Below are 22,526 nucleotides of genomic sequence, written 5' to 3'. Positions count from 1 at the left end.
AATTTCCACACGCAACGTCTGCGTTAGTTTTTGAGCGAGCTATTAAAGAGGGAATCCGCGATAGTCGAATACTCTCTCCTCGTGGCCAATGCGATCGATAAAACTAAATTTAAAATGCATCTTTGACCTCCAGTAACCTCGTCACCTCTACGGTTGCAAGAATAATCGTTGACAAAAAATATCAAGCCCTTCTTTTTTCCATATATATGCAGACTGTTACTGCTTTCTCGCAAAAATGCAACTGCTTTGATTGTCACATGTCACATTTCGTTGAAAGACTGCAGCAGGCGACTCTAGTGAGACTGGACACGTTTTGATTAAAATAGAGTTTAATATCGCGTAGATATCGAGGGCTTTCGAGCTGAATACCATGACTTTCGTTGGATGGGAGTGTAGAAGGAAATCGTTTGTGGCTTTCTTAAAGGCATTAGTCCTCTTTGAGAATTTCAAACATCCGTTTCTTTGGTTTTAAATGTTCTCTGGGATGTCTGGTTTATTGTAGTGTTCATCCCAAATTCACCGGAAAATCCCTTATAGAGTTCAAGAGTCATTTCTGAAAAAATTTCTCCGAAATACTTACCACAAAACTCCCTGCAACTCTGTGGCCAGCATGAAACGACGATGCGAAGCATGCATTGCTCCCTGTAGTGAGCACACGCCCTATTAAGAATCATGTGCCGCCATTTGTGATGTCCAGGGGTACCATTATAAATCACAGTAATTTCAATGTGATTGTGGTATTTCAATAAAAGTATCATTTCTGTTTTTCTCACTGCGTATTCCTTTCTGATACCTCATATACTATACTATACTATAGTATGCTATATTATGCTGTACTATAGCAGCTGTGTTATGTATAGTCCTAGTGACATTGGCATATGTTACTTGATAAAGTTTACTTTCCTCCTTAAATTTTGCACACCTTTTTAGTATGCAGTAGCTACGCAGAGCTGGAGAGACTAGCACTGTACAAATTAGTTAGCATGGAGAACTGCTTGGAATCAGTGTACCGTCTGATGACCACAACAACGACGTCAATTATAAGCCTCACGCTTTAATATGTCAGTCAGACACAAACGTACACAAACGAGAACTTTTGACAGCCTGAGAGGAGATGAGTGGTGTAGGAGACCAATGTCCGCCTCTTTCTCACAGTCTGCTTCTGTGATTTGTGCTTCGGCGACAGCAGAAATGACGCACCATCACAGGGATAGCCGATGCCTTTTGGTCTCATGGGAGGAAGGGTTGCATAATCCCAACTCGATACGATGGTGCAGGATTAGTCTCTTCACTCATTCCAATATCTTAAAGTAAAGAATTAACAACGCAAAGTGAAGCTGAGTACCCAAATCATTCGGTAACGGCCAAGGCGCAAATGTTCGCTGAGCTTGAGGATGTCACGGTAAACGAGGCAGTTCATGCCAGATCTTTACCGGTGCTTCGTCCAACCCCATAATTCCCCCCCCCCTCACCCTGTTAAAACCTCCACGTTATAGTACCTCCACTACACAAGGATGGACTTTACTATACAGCTGTGGCTCTGGGCAATAGTCGATATTGAGTTCAAAGCGGAAAGCTGGCAACGGTCGCACTGCCGCGAGAAAACGTCTAATCTACTTTCTCCCGGAGGCAGCGACCGCCGTGGATTGAGTCCGACGCACAGTGAAGGCCGGCTCACAATACGGAAAGTCCTCTCGCTTCGACATAAGTGGCTCTCTTAAACTGTGACAGCGCGGCCGTCCACGCCGGAACGAGTGGCTCGACTTACACTGGGCTCGCCTTTCTCCACAGTCGCTACTCTTAGCTCGCGGTGGAGAAAATTCCGACCGAGGGCAATTGTGGTGCCTCCTTTAGTAGCTATCATTCACAGCCACCGCACTTAGATATAAGGCATCAGTCTGTTTCGCCATGAAGACCATGATTTATTGAAGACACAACACATATCTTTCACCCCACTGAGCTGTATGAAATAACTTCAGAAATTTTTTATGAACTTTAAACAATAACATATAAAAAATGACAAAATTTCTGTGAAGAAAACTGCAAAACACATTGGTCTCTTGTCCTTAACACAGATAAAGAAGTAGCTAAGAAAATGAAATAAATGTCCAGAACAGAGAAAGTGCAAGATACGCAGGCAGCGTAGTTTTGTGACTGAAACTAAGAAACATTTAGAATTGTCGAATAAATTATCAATGTGCTGGGCACACGATTTCCGTCGAGGGTAAATGCAGCAAATAGAAAGCAAAGCAAGGTAGTGAAAAGACAGAGTAATCACTATGTGGGAACATTGTGTTGTCAATTTACCATAATTATGTGAAATAATTTTGATATTTATGAAGCATTTTTAACTGAACGTGCAGATATGAGACGCAGCCTTTAGTACGAGTAAAAGTCTCCATACAACATAACTGCTGCAGTGCAACCAAGTACTAAGAAGAAACTGGGGAACTGGGGAGACATTTGGACAAAATGATTACACTATTACGTGCTAATTAAACGTGAACTATAGTAAAAACAGAAGAAAGACGGGTAACTTTTAAAATACGTTTTAGACAGTTACATTGAAAATTAAGTAGATAGTTAAAGCGCTAAATGAAGAGGTATTACAATAATATAGGGAAGACATAACCCCCTACCACAGAATATATCCTCAATGAGGTATTTGCTAACAAATGAAGAACAGTTAAAATGCTACCAGAAGTAACAGTAACGAGGAAAACTGGATATGGAGACAAAAATTACAATATCTAAACGATCTTGAGGATTGCTGTGTGTAATAGATATGTAGACATGAAAAGAGTACCACCAGAAGCGAAGATATAGGGACAATATAATACTAGCTAAAAGGTAAAGATGAAAGGTTCAAAATGATCACAACCTTACGCGAAGCCAGGTAAAGGTTACGTAATGAAAGTAACAAGTGTTATATCAACGGCAGCAGAATGTGAATGTTTCTAATCTGTCAAAGTCCAACATTTACCGCACGCCGTAAAAATTTCGATTTAACTACCTTTTCTCTTGTAGGTATTGGGGCTTAAAAAACAGTTACCCAATATAAAACCATGTGTAGGCTTTCTGGATTCCTAAAACCATTTTGTATATCAGCTTTTATGTTGTGAAATTGAGAAAGATAATTGTATTTTATTTGCTATTACTGAATGTCACACTGGCAGAAAAATCATAACTTAAAAAATGAAAGAGGCTTTCCTAACAACAGTAATTACAATGAAATTTTTCCGTAAATTATCTAGAAGAAGAATCTTCACAGTATATTTGCTGTGGAATGGTTAATACTAAACAAACCTCGCTCGTTGCTTCTTGGCACTCTTCGTACCCTGAGGAAAGCAGCGGCAAAAAACTTTGTAAACGATACATTCTCAAGCTGTGATTTGCGTCGTCTTTGTTATCCTTTTATAGTAGTCCTGTTGTTAATCCTCAGGCTTAATACGAACGAGACTGGATTCATTTAAAGGTAAGATTATGATGACGAATCCAATTAACATCAGAATTCTTAAGTTTCAGTTTCACACAGTGTAATGGACACTACTATTGCGTTTAGAACCAAGTAAAATTTTGTGAGAGTAAAAGACGTCGATTTATGGTGGACAGAGTAAATATGTAAGATTACGCTGCGTTATAAGCTGTTTGGTGGTAAAACACATTAAAGTGGTAACACAGTGTAGGCTCGCTGATACTGACGTATTAAGTTATCTTTCGGAAAAAAAATATTCGTTCTTCTCCCCAATTGACATCCTCGTTTCACGGGTTGTTGTGTCTTAAGTGTAATTAACTTACACGGAGTGAACAAAAATAAGGAAACACAAATCAATACCACGCCTGATCCGGTGTTGGAAAAGGCCATTCAAAACAGTTACCAGTCTTCTCAGAATGCATAAATACAGGCCCTGTATGGTTTTCAAAGGAATAGTAAACTTTCTTCCTGCAAAATAGTGGCAAGATGAGCTAACGATGATGGAGGTGGATAGCGATCTCGCACCCTTCTCTCCGAAGTAGACTTAGTGTTCAGGAGTTCTTCAGGTGTCATTAAATGGTCATTAAGTTCGATTCTTGTCAATTGATTTGCAGCGGTTTTCGTTCTCACCCATTCTTTTGACGACGCTTTCGTTTGTATCCATGAAAAGTCTCAGTTTCGCAGTCACAACATGCCACACTCCAAAAATAGTTCTGAGTAAAGCTTTTCTTGTTTTCAAGACGGGTGCTTTTCAGAGACCTTCGTATTCTTGATGGGTACAGTTTTTGATGTAGCAGTTCTGCATATGACTTCCGTATTACTCTTTGCATTGTTACTGATCTTAGTTCCTAAATAATTCAGTAAATTAACTCCCTCAAGTAGTTTGTTACCAGCCTATATTCGGACTTTGGCTTCCTCTTCTTTACCACATGCGATCATTTCTGTTTTGGACTTATTTATTTTCATATTATACCCTTCATATTATATCCTTACCCTTCCTTCCTTTTCATGTTACATCCTTTCATAATATTTCCTTCAATTTCATATTATATCCTTCATGGTTTCAAAATCTGCAGCACTTTCAGTTAGGAAAGCTACATTATCACATTTCTATTCTTTGGTCATGTATTAGTACACCTGTGTGTGAGGCTTCTCTGATTACTAAGTGCCTCCTTTATACATGGACTAAAAACAATGGCTGATAATGCATAATCATGTCGACTACCTTTCCGTATCAGTACTTCTTAGTTTGTCTTCCGTCAACAGCTCTCGCATTTTTGTAAAGTTCCATGTTATTCTAAGATCTTTGTAGTCTATTCCGATATTTTCAACACGGAATATTTTGTCCCATTTGACATTATCAACAGCTTTATCTGTGTCTGTGAAAGCTATATATGTTCTTAGATTCCATTCCTCTTATTCCTCTAGAGCTAATTTCAAACATAACATTACTTCTATACCCCTGTTTTTTGGAATCCAAACTGATCCTCTGAGAGTACAGCTTCAACATTCTGCTCGATGCGATTTTCGAGAATTGTAATTATCGTTTTACATTCCTGGAGAATTAGACTTAAGGACTTGTAGATATCACGTATTATGTCATTTGTCTTCATGGGATTGGGATTCTTGAGATACGACGTAATCAATCGAATGACATTGTTGGCTGGGAGATCCATAGGGCTTGTTAGGCCACATGATCGTAAATGAATTTTTTCTTCAGGACACAATGGCTGCTTCTCATACGATGTATGATTGATGCGAGATACGGTACGTGGTTGTGTAGTGTGGCGTCATGTTTGTGTTGTATGATGAGGAACGACAGAAAGTAGAACTCACTGCCGGCACATAATCTATCCATGTGAAATACAACCAAGGGGACGACAAGGCTCTAAGGTTCCATCCGAATCAACAGTATCACATTTCCTCACTGCAAAGGACACTGCAGAGAAATTTGGAATTCGATATAGAACTTTGACCGAGCGTTTGGTGATCAGCAACTTTATACTATCACCTCTTCTCCTTTGACGGCCAGATATTTGTGGTGAAACTTTCTTCCACCACCAGGATTTGAACCGACTACCCCGAATCTAGCGCCGCCGCACAGAGGTGTGTTAGTGGGCTCGAATGCGAAGGCGGTTTTTCAAATAACTGCCTTGTTTTCGTCCCCCTCTCAGTCAGGGTACTACCGAAGCCGCAGGTGTTCCAGTTAAGGCTCTCGGCCATAGCGTGAGTGGAGTGAAATGATATTGCACGTACCGTTCCTGGAGCTGGAGGGGGTCCAGCTTGGGCCACGCCGCCTCCAGAGCTGCTGCCGAACAGGCTGGACAGGAAGCTTCCAGAACCCGCTCCAGAGCCGCCTCCGCTGCTGTCACCCTGAAGACACAACAACAAGGCACTGTGCACATCTTTCAACTTCGTCAACACTTAATGTCTATGTTAGGCTAAGGGGACTCTGATGTTGCAAAAGGGAAGACTCTTTGCCCAAATTTACCGTATCTTAACACACAAAAGATTCTGAAACTTCCTGACAGATTGAAACTGTTTGTCGGACCGAGAGTAGAACCCGGGACCTTTGCTATTCGCGGTAAAGTGCTCTACGGACTGAGCTACCCAAGCTCAGTGGTTACAGCATTTGCCTGTGAAGTTACATATCAACGCACACTCCACTGCAAAGTGAATACATCATGCGGCAAACAAGATTCTGATTGTAAAGCAGGAGCTCGACGGTGCGAGATCAGTCCTTTATTATTTAGTTGAAAAAGTGTTAGAAGGGACGGAAGATTACGTGATTATGTCTCCGATGGCAGGAGACGTAGGAGGGACTCGCTTATTGAGCCGTAGGTATCTCGAGTTACTGTGAGTGCTCCCAGTGAGGGCCGAAAGAGGGCAGCAACCCTCTAGTCGAAATGCTGTTCATCACGCCTAGTTCCTGGAAGTAGTGAGAGATTCCTTTCACATTAGAGCGAATATCTACGGTGAAACACTATTCAGCTACTAATAACGGCTAAACTTCTACCTAACTTTCTTTGTGTGATTGGCAAGTGGTTACTGAGCCAAAGCGCTAAATCATTGGTTTTGATACTGAAGTTTCTTTTGTATTGAACATTTGTTATGCGTTTTTAATTTTCCACATCGTTTTCCTTTCCAATCACCACATTATACAAGACATCTGAATGTAGAGAGTACGAAAATAATAGCGCTACTTTAAGAGAACTCCATCCCACGTCTCGCTTCCCACGCCCGGGTTCGATTCCCGGCGGGGTCAGGGATTTTCTCTGCCTCGTGATGGCTGGGTGTTGTGTGCTGTCCTTAGGTTAGTTAGGTTTAAGTAGTTCTAAGTTCTAGGGGACTGATGACCATAGATGTTAAGTCCCATAGTGCTCAGAGCCATTTGAACCATACATCCCACGCCGAAACTTTGAGGTTCGCCTTTTGAGGCAGACAACACGGAGTCGGGTGTAGACCGTAATCTCCGGGCACATAAGAAATATCTTGCTACTTGAGCCAACGTCAGTGGCAACCTTAAAATCTCATCTCAGGAAACATTGAGATCTTTTGTTTAATATTTGAGACTTTCCCCCTGAACGAAAACCTTACCCACCTTCTGTACACTGAAAACATGTTTCTCAACAAAATATTAGAGGACATTGGCTTAAAACATCAAATCCAAGTAAGTTTATAGACCATTTCCGTGACAGTTTAACGGACCAGAAAAAGTAATCTCGCTTCAACAGCAACCTTTTCACTGTACTGTTTAAGACTTCCCTGACGTAATAAATGTTACATGTTTTGTCGTGCGTTACATCAGAAGGTAAAGCTAAGATTCTGAGACATCTCTGCATAGCACCTGTACCCGTCATGCCATGTCAGTCGATGACGTAAGCTGTTGGTAGAAGTCTCCAGAAAATTGGTCACGGCGACAAGAAACGAAGCTACGGTCTTCAGCTCCGGCTACCTGTCGATAGCGAAGATTATAGAAACACTGTGAAACTGAGCAATCATTTGGGTTGCACAATCCGAAGTAGTGTGATTCTCAGTTCCTTTGCTGGACCACCCTCTACCGTCTCCATCGTTTAGCACGACTAGCTTGGCTTCTGGAGCCACGCTGAAAGTAAGTCCTACTTCTCTGTTAACCAAGCAGTCATTTGTGCTGTTAAGGATAGCCTCCAACAATGAGGATCTTCATGAAACGACGTAATTTGACGAACTGTCCCATAATCACAGCATCGAAGGTTTTATTGATTTTTGTGCGCCATTATTAGTCGCTGTGCTTACGATAAGTAATAGCAAAACCACTCTTACTAAGTTCTTTGTCAGGATTCATCGGTCTTCACTAATCAATTATTATGTGATCTTTGAAAGAAATTTTAGTTACTACTCAGCAGAACCTCAATATGAATGTTGTTGTAGACTACAATTGTATTAAAATGTTGCTTTTCTATTTTGTTTACATTTCCTCTCCGAAGTTGCTTCTTCCGATTTAGTACGTAATCCATCGCTCCCTGTCCTTCATTATTTATTTCCAATGTTCTACAGGTTTTATCGTTTGCACAAGTACGTCGCACGGATGTCATGCTGACTGTTGGCTTTTTTACAGTGTAACACGCGAGCAACCTGGAGTTCATGTAAATGTTTAATATTATAGGCAACTTATGAACTGTATTTTTCGGTTTACTCAAATTATTCTCCTGATGATCTCACATTCCGTAATTCGCATGCTGTCATTTCTTGTTTTTCAAGAATTCTGCATTCTTGTTACAAGCATTGCCCCCTCCTTTCCTCTTCACTCATTTTTTATCAATAACTGTTTCGCGGGACAACAGTAAGACTCAGTTTTTAGCCTGTGCTTGAATTATTTCTCGCTTAATCATTTTCTTCTAACGACCTGCTGCCTCATTACTTCTGGTGAATTCTCCTCCTTTTCTTAATCTAGGGTAATGTATATCGGGTTCCTGTTTAATGAAACTTTTATACTCTCATTCTCTCTATGTTTCAGCCAAGAGCTTACCCATGGTTTGAGCTAGGTGTGTGAAAAGGAGAGGCACTTCATATTAGTTTCGCGCTGTTTTTCAGTATTCAGTACAAGCCCTGGTTGTATTTCAGCTAATAGTGTACTGATACGTCAGTCTGTCTGTCTGGCAGGGCAGGATGCAAGTCCCGTTCCACAAGTTTATTTTATTTTTTTATAGGAAGGGGGATGAGGCAGCTTCGGTTTCAGCAGTTTTACTGCTTCTTGAAACAGTAGACATATGCATTTATTCTTTCTAATCGGTGTCACTAAGGCTTCTACACCACATCTGTAACATTTTATGACGTGTACTGAATCTGAACGCGCTGTACTCACCCCTGAGCTGGCTCCCAGAAGGCCAGAGACGAGACCTAGGATGTTGGAGCCACCGCCGCCGTCTTCAGAGTCGCCCTGCAACCGATCAGTTCTAAGAACGTGTCATAGTATTCTGGAGCAGCCGGGCAAAGGGCTATAGGGATAACGAAGTCAAAAACATAAGGTTTTCGGTGTGGAAACAATGAAAAGCCGATGTCGCATCAGCTGAGGGTCTAGAAACACTTTAGTGCAAATCCGTAGATGATTGACCTCTGTTAGTCATAACTATAGAAGTATTAGCGTGCACTTAGAAACGAGGATGATAACGACAAGATCAGCACAGTGTTTAAAAACTCAAACAGGTTTCGACTCGGAGTGCGAAGTGCAATCGAATACAATTCCTTACATCTGTTTATCTGCCAGCTGTGCTCATAAGGTTTTTGTAAATGTTTCCAAACGAAATTCAACTAATAAAAATTACCATACGAACTAGCTGTCAAGTTTATAAGGAACGTGATGATACTGATACACATTAATGAATGTTGAGCTCAGTAACGAGAAGGACATTAGTCTGCTAAAGTTGAAGGCAATGAAAGAATAATACATGACGTAGGTAAAAGTGTCAGTAATTGAAAAACTGGCATCGAAGTTCTAGACGAAAAACTAATTTACAGTCCTATTTTTGTTAGAATATTGATGTTATTTTAGATACTAAAGCCTCTTCCGTTGCGTCGTTGGTACTTTCAGCGGAATGAAATTAAAATTAAAGAAAAAAAAATGAAATTGAAAGCAGTGATACATTTTCAGTTTGTAGTCTTCACTAAAATTTTCCGACAAATCATCAGAATCTACTGCTTCTGGTCTCATTACGAAATATTAATTTTAAAGTGTGTGGACGACAAGCATCCTTACATACCAAATTATTCGATTAACAGTGCTATCATGCAGAACTGCATATCATCAGTATGACAATTGCTTAATACCTAGAACTTGAATTCAACCTATTATTTTAAATGTACGATTCATTGTCCTACAATATCACTTCCTTACTTTCAACTACAACCGTAATTTATGAACGTTATTCTACAAGGTAAATGAGAAGAATATCAAACGGATATAGGTATTACTCTTTATATACATATGCACGAACAGGAGCTCCATCAATTTGAGACAACAAATCCCTTCTTTGGAAAGCCTTTCCTTTTTTCGCATCCTCCAACATGACCAGAATTAAACGCGTAGGAAGAACTACAAATAGTGTATGAATTGGAACTATAGGAATAAGCTTCACGAGGCAAATGAAAATAAGGGAACAGAAAGATCACAAACTTTGGCGTAGTATAGATAACACCACATGAAATGTACAGACTACAGTAATAGTCTATGGTGAGCCGGAATCGAGTGCTTACAGCCGACGAAATCGTCTGAAATGACTTTAGAGGTATGATTCTTCCAACAACCGAATCTGAATATATACAGCCCAATTCTATTACTTACCTGGCCAGATACTGTTAGAATATATAAGACGTGTTATACATGTATTAGCGACGTATTGTCGCGAATCCCACAACCAAAGCAGCTGACACCTCACATGCAAGACAGAATAACAAGTAACAGATTTCCTTCTCGCTTTATCGATGGGTTACTGACCTTCATTGTAGTAGAGGCAAATGGAGACGAATTGGGTGATTTGTCTTTGTTACGTACCTGTGTCGATGGTTGTAAGTCTCACAGACGATACCCCACGTAGAACTCTGGAACAAGTTAGTATTGAAGTAGGTATTCGTTGAAAGCTAAAAAAAGTTTCATCCACATAAATCATGCCTTAAATGTTACAACACTGAATCGGCGTGAAATCGGTCATGTTAAGTGCTTTCCTGGCATGTCAATATCAAAAGATGAGAAGACCGAGTCCAAACCGGTGCAAGAAGAAAAACTTAAAAGCGAATCAGTGATCGTGAAAGGTGTGTAACACAATCGCAGCTCGCTGCACGGTGACGTCTGTGAGGTTGGCAACTCTGGGAGGAATTGCCAGAGCATCCGACCAGTGAAAGCGCCGGTGTCGCGGTGCTGTGATGGGTTCAATAATATTGTGTTTACCCTAGAGAGCGCACCAATCAGTCCTGGCAACAGTCCCAAGAGCGCTGGTCCGCTACCGCCTCCTCCGTCTCCGTCGCCGCCGCTGAGGCCCTGCTCCACAAACATCTGTTAGCTACTGGCTCAAGCAGAGACCAAATGTAGATCTCACCTGCCGTGCCGCCGCCACAAACCTTCCCCGCCATAATGTCACCTTATTCAAGGAAAACTGCGCAAGAATCAAGTTGATTCATTCTATCCTGAAATGACGTATACCTCCATGCACTGTTGCTGTTGTTAATATAATGGCCAACTCACAGAAGGAGAAACAGAATTTGCCCTGAAAAGTGCTGTTTAATGACTGAAGAAATTCTTGCAAATACTGCAAGCCCCCCCCCCCTTTCATTTTTTTATCTCCAATCGTTCGTGAAATGGTAACGACAGTAAAAAGCAATGCAATATTTAGCTACACCTTCCACCCACTTCTCCATACACAGTCGCTGCTCAACTTATACGTTTGTTGTAGCGTGTTGAGAACTTTCCAATATTCTCTTCATGTAAAGCAGGCACCTGAGCTTCACCCAATTCCCCAAGCTGATCTCCTACCCGCCAAAATCCTGTCCTCATAGCCAGCAGTTCGTGCGAACTACGAGATGAAAATCAGAGGGAGCCAAGTCCTGGCTATCTGGTGGGTGATCAAACACTACGCAGCGAAAACGTGCAGCGGTTTCGGTGGTAGCACCAGCATCGTGTGGCTGTGGCTGAGCGTTCTAATGAAGGAGTAAACGCGTGACATTTACGGTTCGTTATGCTGGTTGTATGAAATCAGGCAGATCCCCTCGGCAGGCAATTCACATTTGGCGGGAGACTATTGTGTAAGCATCTTTAAGTTTTCACTGTGCGCTAAGTAGCGGAAAGTGTGACATTACAAGAGAGATATTGTGTAATTTTGAGAGAGCACTTTCCGGAAAGAGCCGGACGACATATTACTTGCTACTACATAGATCTCGCTAAAGAACCAGAACAATAAAATTCGAAAAATTAGAGGTAATACAGAATCTTACCGACCATCATTCTTCCACACACCCTTTGCGAGCGGAACAGTGGTGCCAAAGTACTTTCCACCACATATCTTAAGTGACTCGAGGAGTATGGTGTGGATGCAGACATGTCGATCGCCTGGCCAAGTACGTCCATGGTATGGACCACCAAAATTTTTGTATTTATACCTACACTCTGCTAACTATTTGTAAGTAAATGGCGACGTACTTACATTGTATCAAGTAACAATGCTTCTCCCCTTCAAATTCGAAGATAACACGCGAGAATAATGATTGGTTACATTACTTTCTGAGCCTTGTAATTACTTTAATATTGTCAGCGAGGGCCCTACACGATCGATACAGTAAGTCACTCAAAAATCATTCTTGAAGCTTTGTAAGTAGACTTTCGTGAGATCGCTGGTGTCTCTCTCCATGCGTCTGCCTGTTGAAGGTTGCTCAGCGTATCTCTCATGAAAGCAACAACCATGTGACAAATCGCGTTGCCGCCCACTGTATGTTCTAAATGCGAAAGTTCGCAGTTATGCCCCCCATTCATGGACATCCTTACTTGGTATATGAACTAGTGTTTAAAAAATAAAAGTCATGTGCCAAGATATCTCAACGGAATAGACATTCTAGTCCTATCCCATGAACGGTGAACGTCTGATTCAATATTAAATGGCGCATTTGGATGGATACTGCTTGTGTGTTCATGAGAGAATGTTTGAGGTATTACGTCCTTGGAATCTCCGTTGTGCATTCCAAATGGTCTGCACAGCTCGCTCGGTACACTGACAGAAGTATTCAACTTCCTTGTTTGTCTCGGAGGACAGAAATCGCACTTACATCAGTATCTTCCTCCACAGAGTGATAGCTGTAGTTTTCTACCAGGAGAATTTTATGAACGTTGCACCAATTGTAAGAGTTTTCTAAGCTCGGTTGGGGAACTTGATTGATACAATAGAAAATTGGTTCCTCCTGGTTCCTCATCCCATCAGTTTACTTGCAGAGAAGACAGACTGATATTACATGCACGCAGCCTCTAGGGAAATACACACACGCATCAAAAAACAAATGATTTTGAATTGAGCATGTAATGTGCGTTATACTGTCAGAATGTGTACACGTTAGCATGATGTTCGAGATGAACAGTGGCGGACAGATTCTTAAACGGGGGCGTCAGGTTTTGAATGTCCGGCGGCACGGCAGCTGCGTCTCCCGCTAATGTTTACCCCTGAGAGAGTTCCCAGCAGTCCGGGCAACAGGTCCAGTAGATCTCCGCTGCCTCCGTCTCCTTCGCCGCCCTGTGGATAAAAGAAATCTTTTCAAACAGCAAATTCCATGATAATATCGACCGGAACACTTCCTGCAGGTTCCCTCACCATCTGCACTATCTAGTGCAGCGTAGTACCACACACAGTGGCAATAGCAGGTGTAGTTATGGTCTCCCACTTCTTTTGTGGTATAAGCGACGAGAAAGAGACCACACTATCAATAATAATCTTAACAACAACGAATTTGGAGTGGAGGATTATAATTTTATGGAGCTGCGTTTGTGAGTTCTGTATTTAGGTTTGTATTCTTTGCCTTGAATAGAAAACAGAAGGAAGTAATCGGGTGCCACGAGTAATGGTATACACATAGCGTCTTGTCAATAATATTATTGTTGCACGTGAGCCTAGTAGTGATTTCTTAGGTATGTTTTCATCGTGGAGGGAGATGCGAGGGGTTTATGACCTGTGAAGTCTGCGGCGATCAGCAGCGCAATTCACTTTTCTCTGGCGTCACGGCCCAAAACTGACAGCTCGTACACAATCGGAGCTAGTACTTTCAAAGCATGTAATTAGTCAAAACGATCCAGTATTGTTGTATTTCATCGTCATAGATTAATCAGTGAAATAAATCTCAACAGCCTAACATCTAGATGTTTTGAGTCTAACCAATTTAGGAAGAACAACTACATAAATTTAGTGATTGAGAAGGCAATATATTTGCGATAACTCCTAAGATAAAATTATTCGACACTGGTGCATAAATTAAGTGTTTTACCACTTCATTGTGCTTGCAAGAGTAGATGATACATAGGTTATGTTTACCATGGACAGTGATCCCAGAAGATCAGGCAACAGCGGCAGAATCGCACCACTGTCTATCGCAGAGCCGTTCTCACCCTGTACATAAAAAATAAAACAATTCAAATACTGAAAATTCTCTGCCGAAGAAAAGGCTGAGGTGAAACTAGACAAAAACACCATTCGTGCGAAGAACCCAATGTGTTTCAGAGAACAAATGAACATTTTGTGGCGACTCAAATACATGAACATGCATATGTTCAACCGTGGTAGATTTGTAGAACGTGTGACACTAGAGAGCATTTAATGTTTGTGAGAAGACATGGATGTTCATATTTCCAAAAGTTGTGTGTAATTTGTGGTGCATGAAGTAAATGTTACAATGTCCAAACGCACTTACTGTATCGTTTTTTGGTTCATAAAGTGCCGCAAGAAGAGTTTTATCTCAGTAGGTATTTATTATTCATTAGTTACTTTCGAAATTTAAACAGATCGTTATCTTCCAGCTACAGATTATAATTTCCTAGTCATGAAATGGACATTAATTCGTGTTAATGGACAGAAATTCTGATAGAGAAATGCATAATGCGTAATGGGCAACTGGCAGTTGGAGGTAATCACAGAAGTTTCTCTTGGTTACCTCTGTCAAAAATTTCGGATGAGAATTAAAATATTTACCAAGAACATAGAGCTATGAAGGATAATGTCATATGACGATTATACAACGTTTTCGTACTCCAGAATTTATTGTCCTCTTATGTTAGGAACACGCTCGGAGCAATGGTGAATACTTGAAAGGTCTGACCAAAAGCTTTAAAGGATGCGTCGTATTTGTTTGCATTAGTATCAGAGCAAATGTCACACAAACTAGACCTTTCCTGTCTAAAGTTTCGTTTTTTTAGCTTTAATTTGCTTATTAATGACTAGTGTGTGCAACCTAAATGCTTTTTAAATTTTCTTTTCCGTTATAATTAAAAGTATTGTAACATTTACTACATTATTAATCATACGGCTGCTAAATACTCTGACAGTTATATCTCTTCTTTGATCCCAACGGTCTACGTGTCCCGTCTTGCATTAGGTACTCTCGATATTTATGTTGAAATTCTGTCTCTTGCAACAAAGCAATGTTATCTGTATTTGAAACTATGTGTTCCTCTCCCCTACTCTCACTCAGTTCTTTGGGACAATCGCTCCTAGACCATAGTCACTGTAGTGATAGTGTTTGAACAGCAGAATGGTCAATTCCCACAAAATCATAGTCTCGATATGAACTCTATCACTTCCATCGGACACACAAAATCCATAGTTACCTGCCACAGACTCTTGTTATGCACAGACTGTGAACCATGCAAGTGGTTATGTTTCCGCGTCTCTTCAGTCATAAGACAAGAGACTGAGGAATTTATATCGTAATGAAGTGCAGGCACGTTAGAAGTGTGTTGCTATATTATGAGGATTCTAGTTATAATTCCCTGAAATAACTAGTACATCTTTAGTGAACATGAATGGTGAGCTGTGAATGCAGCCGTGTATCATAGAGATGAAAGTGATAGAAGTGCCGAAATTCAAACTTTTTATGTTACGATTTGCCTCAGAAGCTTCATGAAGGCTTCAGTCGACATTGGCTGCATTTGATTTATTTTTAAAATTTATGATGCAGCACCAGTTTCGGGTCTCATTCCTATTCATGTGACACAATGTAAATTTCATAATGTCACACGAGCAGTCTTAAATACGTGCACTACACTCAGATGAGTGTGTATCATGTCGATAGCAAGATATTACCAGAACATATATTTGTTATCAGTTGTTCAGTTGATACTGATATGGTTAGCCAGCGTTTATTGCTGAACGACCGGAGGTGTACATATATTCGTAATGTTTCAGTGTGTCACTTAAACGGGAAAGAGGCCTGATATTAAAGCTGGGTACGAGACCCGAATTGCACCGGCATGACAAAATAACAAATAAAACCTTTGCAGCAAAGGTCGACTTTTACTTATCAAAAATAAGGAGTCTCAGGTTCTTATGAGTTGCAGGTCATAGTCGGTGCGAAACATTTATAAGCTGTGTTTGTCACAAGCTTTCCTGAAATCTCATGTGATGAAAAGAGGTGCAAATGTTGAAGACAAGTGAAACAATAATGGTGCAAGTGCTAAGTGTCACGTGGCGTTATGTGGCGAAAGATGACCATCACTCTCTACGAGTCCTCCTCCGTCAAAGACGTGCAAATGTGAAAACCGTAACTGTAGACTCTCATTACCCCTCCAAGGAGGCCGGGGAGCAGGTCCGGTATCAGTGCCAGCAGAGGTCCTATGTCGCTCATGGTCGTGTTCCCGTCGCCCTGCATGTAGAGATGTTAAGTGTGAGGATGCCATTTTACGGCTGACCGTGCTTAAATGCAAGACTGTGTGTTTGAAATTTACCCCGATCAGCCCTTCCAGCACGTTAGGCAACAGCTCGAGCAGGCCGCCGATGTCGATTCCGGTGCCGTTCTCGCCGTCGCCCTGGGAGCACATTGATGACTTGATGTTACGAGTGAAGTGTTACAGGTGATGTGGTGCGCTATTTCATGAGACAAAATCTGCTTACCCCTGAGAGTCCTCCCAGCAAGTCCGGAGCCAGCGCCAGCAGGTCCGCCAAGCCGCCACCGCCATCTCCGTCACCCTGGCGTCAGTCGGAACACACTGTGCGTTATACCGAGCATTCGCTGTGTAAGGGGTGCCTGACAACTGCATGAGCGATCTCTTTAGCTGAAGCACCTCTCCGTTTCTGAGGACAGGCTTCCCGGACTGACAGCCACTTGCATGACTAACGCGCAGGACTTCTGTACAACGTTTTGGGTCTGGGAATTTCTGATTCGACTTACAAACTCTTACTGTGAAATACGAGTATAAAGGGAGATCAAAAATTTTCGGTTCGGAGGTCGTACTATCTAGAATCGGTATGCCAATAAGACAAAATCGCAGGGAGCACTGAGGTACCCATCCAACCAACGTACCAGGTTGAAGATACCCGTTTTCTAAAACACCGTATTCTACTGCGTGAAGGACACAGTAACTGTCTGTTGCGCGTCCTTATCCGACAGGAACCATCGACCCTTCAAGGCCAGTTTCAAGGGACCGAAGGCGTGATTATTGCAACGATAGGGATCAGAACTATAGGACGGGTGCCACGGGTGTCTTGCACTTACGTTGGCGTAACTTCTGCGATATGGGGACGCGCGTTATCATGAAGCAGCAACATCCCTTGTCACAGTTTGCTACAGACATGCTGTCAAAAACATTTTTCATTCTCCGATGGATGTCTACCGGTGTCTGTCCTTCGACAACAAAAAAAGTTTGGATGCGTTTGATAATAACTTCGTCATAGTTCACCCCCATTTACAGCACGCTCGTCGGAAAGACGCGAATGCCACACTAGTCTCTTGTCTACATGTCAGTGGTTACACACCCACGTCTGAGTTGCGCTACGTTTCATATACCCTATATACCCTGCGGCAATACCCTCAAAGGGAAACTTTTTGATCCCCCTTGTAAATGCTAACGAACTCAGTCTGCCATGTAAGTTAGAGGATGTGTGAGAGGGAGAAAGACGGGACCGGGCTTCAGCTGCTTAATCGTGCTCCCACGACGACCACTACACGAGCAAGCATCTTGTATATATACTATAATCGAAAACCAAAATGAAAGAGGCGTTTCCAGTTGATAATCGAATTCATACAACTACTGAACGAATAACTAAACTAATGGCCTTACAAGGGAAATATTCCAGTGCGCCGCAAAATACTGCTAGTTGAACAATCGATAAATTAGCTTAAAATATGAAAACTACGTACGTAATAAATTTAATGAGTTTCAAATGATATGGCATATAACGCACAAAACACTAAGTGGCAAGATATGGAAAGATACGAAGCTGAAACTTTACAAAGTACTGGCTAAACATATTACAACATACGGAAGCAAATCTTAGGCATCAGCTAACAAATACAAAACAAGGTAACATCGGGGCAAAGTGAAATTGTAGAGGACAGTTAAAGGAAGAACCCGGAGGGACCAAAGACAAATCAGTACTGTATGACAAGACTATAATACATACTGCATAAGTGAAAAAAATAGGTCGAGGATACATAAAATGGAAAAAGGATATTAATCGAGGAAATAAATCTCTCCAGCAGTAAAGGGACAGGCTCCAGGCCTACTTCTTTAAGTGAAGAAGAAGAAGAAGAAGACGATGATGAACAGGAAGGACAAGTAGAAAATAAGACTACTTATGAGTGCATATGTCAGACCTACTAAGAAGTTGTTCAGAAGGCTTGGTTCGAGATCGCAAAAATCCTAAGATGTTTCTATCTGTCTCCTGGAGCTAACAGGTTCCTTCCGGTCTTTCCTATGGAAGATTACAAGGCAGTCCGTCCTCGTGAAAGAACATATCACAGGCCAATGACTGCTTCTAAGGACCGACACATTCTGTCGACACTAGCTTCAACTTCTTCTTAAATAATTTCGCTGCTCGTAGATCTTGAAAAATCGTATTACTTTAAATTTTTATATAGTCATCGGATGTTTTAGATTTAAGGTCACATCCTGTTCTACGTAATATCTCAGCCAACCACAGAGATGTTCAATTTACAGAAAACCAAGTGTGCCGGAAGCACTTCTAAAATTATTTTACATTGGAAAAGAGTCATTGCCATTTGTCTCATCTGTGTCTTGTGACGTGGGCGTTTCTGACAAAGAGGTCACTCAAGGATAAGCTGCCACACAGTCTGACTGACGGTGTCCAGGGTTGATGAATCGCTCCTCTAAAATTTGGGAGAATTCTAGTGGTCTTCGTGATGCGAGAGCATTATCGAGTTATTATCAGAGGAAAAAGATAAACAAGGAATGATGTGTCTACGACAAATATTGAGTGAGGTCATATTCTCTAGTCGTCATAGTCATCATAAACCCCCAAAGAGATAGGTGTAACTGTTATTGTTGTTGTGAGAATGTTAAAAGGAAAGTAAGAAAGGGAGCAGAGAAAGCAGGAATGAGGATTATGATTTACCATACTGTCAACAATGACCTGATCAGAGAATGACCCGGAACTTTGATAAGACAAGGGAAGGGTAAGATATTCTTTGTGGCTTTTGAAGATAGCCGTCATCCATATTCACCTTCAGCGATTTAGGGAAACCATGGAAAACCGAAAATATATGACATGCTCGTCTAATTTGTTAACCAAAGTGATACAACCCGCAGTGTGAAGACTAGAGTGTTTCCATGTCTACACGGAGAGTATAATAGAGAAGACTTCAGCAGTCTGGTATGTACGGAGAAGGATTTCAGTAAATTGGTGAAGGAACTACAAGCGAGGTCCTACACTTTTTCAAGGGACTGGACTCACAGCGGGAAGGAGTGACGATTTAGATTTCCTGTTGTTACTGTTGGTAAATTCTGGGGTGATATCAAGTAGACCAAGGAAGATTTTCCTAGCTTACTTGAGCCACTGGACGACTGGCTTCCAATTAAGTCATGGTTAAAGCAATATGAGCTCCATCGTTGATTCTTTTTACTTCCTGCAATGTTCACTGAGTCCAAGTCACCGAATTTTCACTGACTGTCAGGCTGACAAATCATAGAAGTTGTGACATCACTGTGACACATCACAATGCGATGCTGTTTCATCCTCTTCCACTATTTCATGGTAATTTTATTGAAAGTACTGGACATGGTTACTTCGGAAGAAAGTTTTCATTTTTCTCACTGGGAAAGTATTCGCCCGGTGTGGTTTGTCAGCAGAAGGCAGTCAGTGAGTCTCATTAGGAGGGGAGTTGAGTTTCGCTGAAGTAGCGCCGCAGCCCGACCCGTGCTTTTGCCGGCTAGAGGCGGTATATCTCCTTTCTGAGAGCAGAGACCACCGTGCCGCCACTGCCGTCCCCAGAGAATAATTGAGCACGGCATTTTTGCCTTTTCTGTTTGGACATCAAAGGAAGATACACATTGGTGCTGGCTCAGCACCTTGAGAAAATCAATCGCCTTCACTCCAGAATTTTGATGTATCCACTCCAATGAGTCGCCCCGACTACCATGCTTGGCGCAAAGAGGTTGAACAATTAGTGGGATACTGCGTCAGGCCATTACCAACATCTCGTTTGTTAATGTGTTTTCGTTACATTTGCAACAGTATGTGGAGATGTTCTTTTTTTAAGTTGGCGGCTGTTGGAGGAGAATGAAGTTTCTGGGTTGTTCGTCTCTCACTCACCATCTAATGCTTATTGGCACGCTGAAGCTGATTTTGGATAAATGTAAGTGTTTCAGTTGCGATAGCACGATCCATATTGTGAGAGTTCGCTGATTACTTGTTCTGACACGCAACTTGTGTTGCTTATTATAATTTTTTGTCTCATTGGCTCTCGTTAACAATGAATTCGCAAACTGCCCAGAAGAGGAATTCTCACTGCGGTTTCTCCATACTGTCTTCCCATAATTTTCTGTATTTTCTATCGATGTTCCAGAGAACTGTGCTCTCTGGCAGTTTTATGTGAATTGTGTGTATCGTAAAGAGCAAATAAAAAACTGTTATTGTCAGACTTGACTTAGATTTCAAAATCTCTTAATTGTGCTACAACGTCTACAAGGTTCCCATGGTTAGGAGACCCACAAATAACAAATATAGCCTGTTGTGTCCCTAAGTATGTTGTTCTCACTGTTACGGTGTTCCTGTGTTGTACAGTGCCCAAACACATCCTACAGCAGTTCGAAGTAACAGACGCCCATCGAGTTTCAAAGAACAGAACGCGTGTTTTGGGAGAGGGAATGATGGTTGACTCAGCACAAGAGGGTAGTCATAACGTTCTGAATACGCCCTCAAAAGAAAATAAAGTCATGTAATACTTTACGTGCATTTCTGCAGTCGTGGTACACATGTAAATTCCCGCGAGGCAGTGCTGGAATGGCATCCTTTAGAAGGGAGAGAACCAAATATCACAGCCCACTGATAAAGTATAGTATCGTGTGGTGAGTCGTTTTCTATATTTGATGGAGAACAACGCTGGAACTATTCCTGCTGAGTTGTTGGAAGTGTACAGTAACAATGGGCCATCATATGACAGGTTGGGTAGGTGGCACAGACGCTAACATAGCGTCAAACGAGTCTGTGTGGCGAAGCAGTAGCAGACAATCTCTGTGAAAAGAATTGTGAATTGCAAGAGAAGACCTTTATGCTCGAAGAAAATGGAGGTGATAGAGAAAATAAATATCAGCCATGGATCAGTTTTCAGCATCATGCACGACATTGTGAACCTGACAAAGTTCACTGCCCACTGAGTCGTTTCTGACACCCATTCAGAGACACGCGGAAACGAGTCAGCACCCGCAAATATTCAGCAGCGTCAAACAGGTGCACATGACTCCTTCAGCCGCCAATTCATAATGAACTACTATGACTCCGACACACAGGGGCAGAGAAATTTCGACAACGATGAATTCAGACGTTTGAACTTCTTGCTTTGCTCCTGTGTATCGGAGTCACTGTAGTTCATTATGAATTGACGGCTAAAGGAGTGATCTGCGAGATGCTGCATTAAGACATTGTGAACTTGATAAACTTCACCGCCTACTTACTTCCTTCTCACATCCATTCAAAACACACGCCGAAACGAGACAGCAGCCGTAAATGTTACAGCAGTGTCAAGCTGGTCGAAAAAAGCAAAGGGCCAGCCGTCCTCTAGCAAGGTGATACAGATATGTTTTAGGGGTGGAGGAGCAGCCAAGGTGTGGTGCTGTCAGACTATGCTAGTAACGGCTAACCACACCGGGAGCACACTGCTGAAACTGTAGAGGAATTTTTGTAATGGCACCTGTTAGTGATCGTTTTAGCACTAAACTGGAAAAACAGGTTGGAGAATGAGACTAAGGGAAAGATGCGAGAGGATCAGACAGGTTTTACGGCTGGAGGGAGGGTCTGACGTGGAGCATATTTTTAGCTTTAGAGAAGTAAGTGATAAGACTTATCCTGAAGGGTCAGAATATACACCTAATATTTGTGGATCAAAATGCGTATGATTCTGTATACAACAGAGCCTGATGGGTAGCGGTGCAGTCTATAGGTACAGAAGTACGTCACCTATCCTATATTGGAACAGTGGAATCAGTCGTGCGGAGGAATGGGAATTGCTTTCCAGCATGAAACTATCTGCTTTTCAATATTACTCGTATTTGTCAATAATCAAGTACCGATAGCGTATAGTAGGGAGGATATCAGGCTTGTGATAAAAATGAATGATAGAGTATCTAGTAGTGGGAGGAGATAGAAGGAATATAGCACTACTGATAGGAACTATTGCAGCAGTTTAGAAGCTCAAGTACTTGGAATACAGTATGCATACTTCGGAAAGTTGTGATGTAGGTGTGAAACCAGGAACTAACAGGCGGAAGGGCAATTAAAATGTTAAATGGAGTTCTCTGGATCCCCGGCAGTACATTAAAAAATATTCTGTGAACAGTAGTTGAAAGTATTACTAACATGATGAGAAAAATGGATCCTGG

General features: G+C 41.6%; 1 protein-coding gene across 1 annotated transcript in view; it reads right to left on the bottom strand.

Moving 5' to 3' along the window:
• LOC126176689 (keratin, type I cytoskeletal 9-like) overlaps positions 1 to 22,526 on the bottom strand; it is a 118,325-nt gene that overhangs the window by 5,698 nt on the left and 90,101 nt on the right. Inside the window, exons 7-8 of the mRNA XM_049923852.1 lie at positions 8,820 to 8,894; positions 5,732 to 5,848 (exon numbers count right to left, since the gene is read on the bottom strand). Of these exons, the coding sequence (XP_049779809.1) occupies positions 5,732 to 5,848; positions 8,820 to 8,894 (192 nt within the window). The remainder of the gene's footprint in view (positions 1 to 5,731; positions 5,849 to 8,819; positions 8,895 to 22,526) is intronic.

This window comes from Schistocerca cancellata, chromosome 3, assembly GCF_023864275.1.
Source record: "Schistocerca cancellata isolate TAMUIC-IGC-003103 chromosome 3, iqSchCanc2.1, whole genome shotgun sequence".
Classification (NCBI taxonomy): domain Eukaryota; kingdom Metazoa; phylum Arthropoda; class Insecta; order Orthoptera; family Acrididae; genus Schistocerca; species Schistocerca cancellata.
The sequence above is the reverse complement of the archived record's forward strand: the minus strand, read 5'-3'. Positions and strand labels throughout refer to the sequence as shown.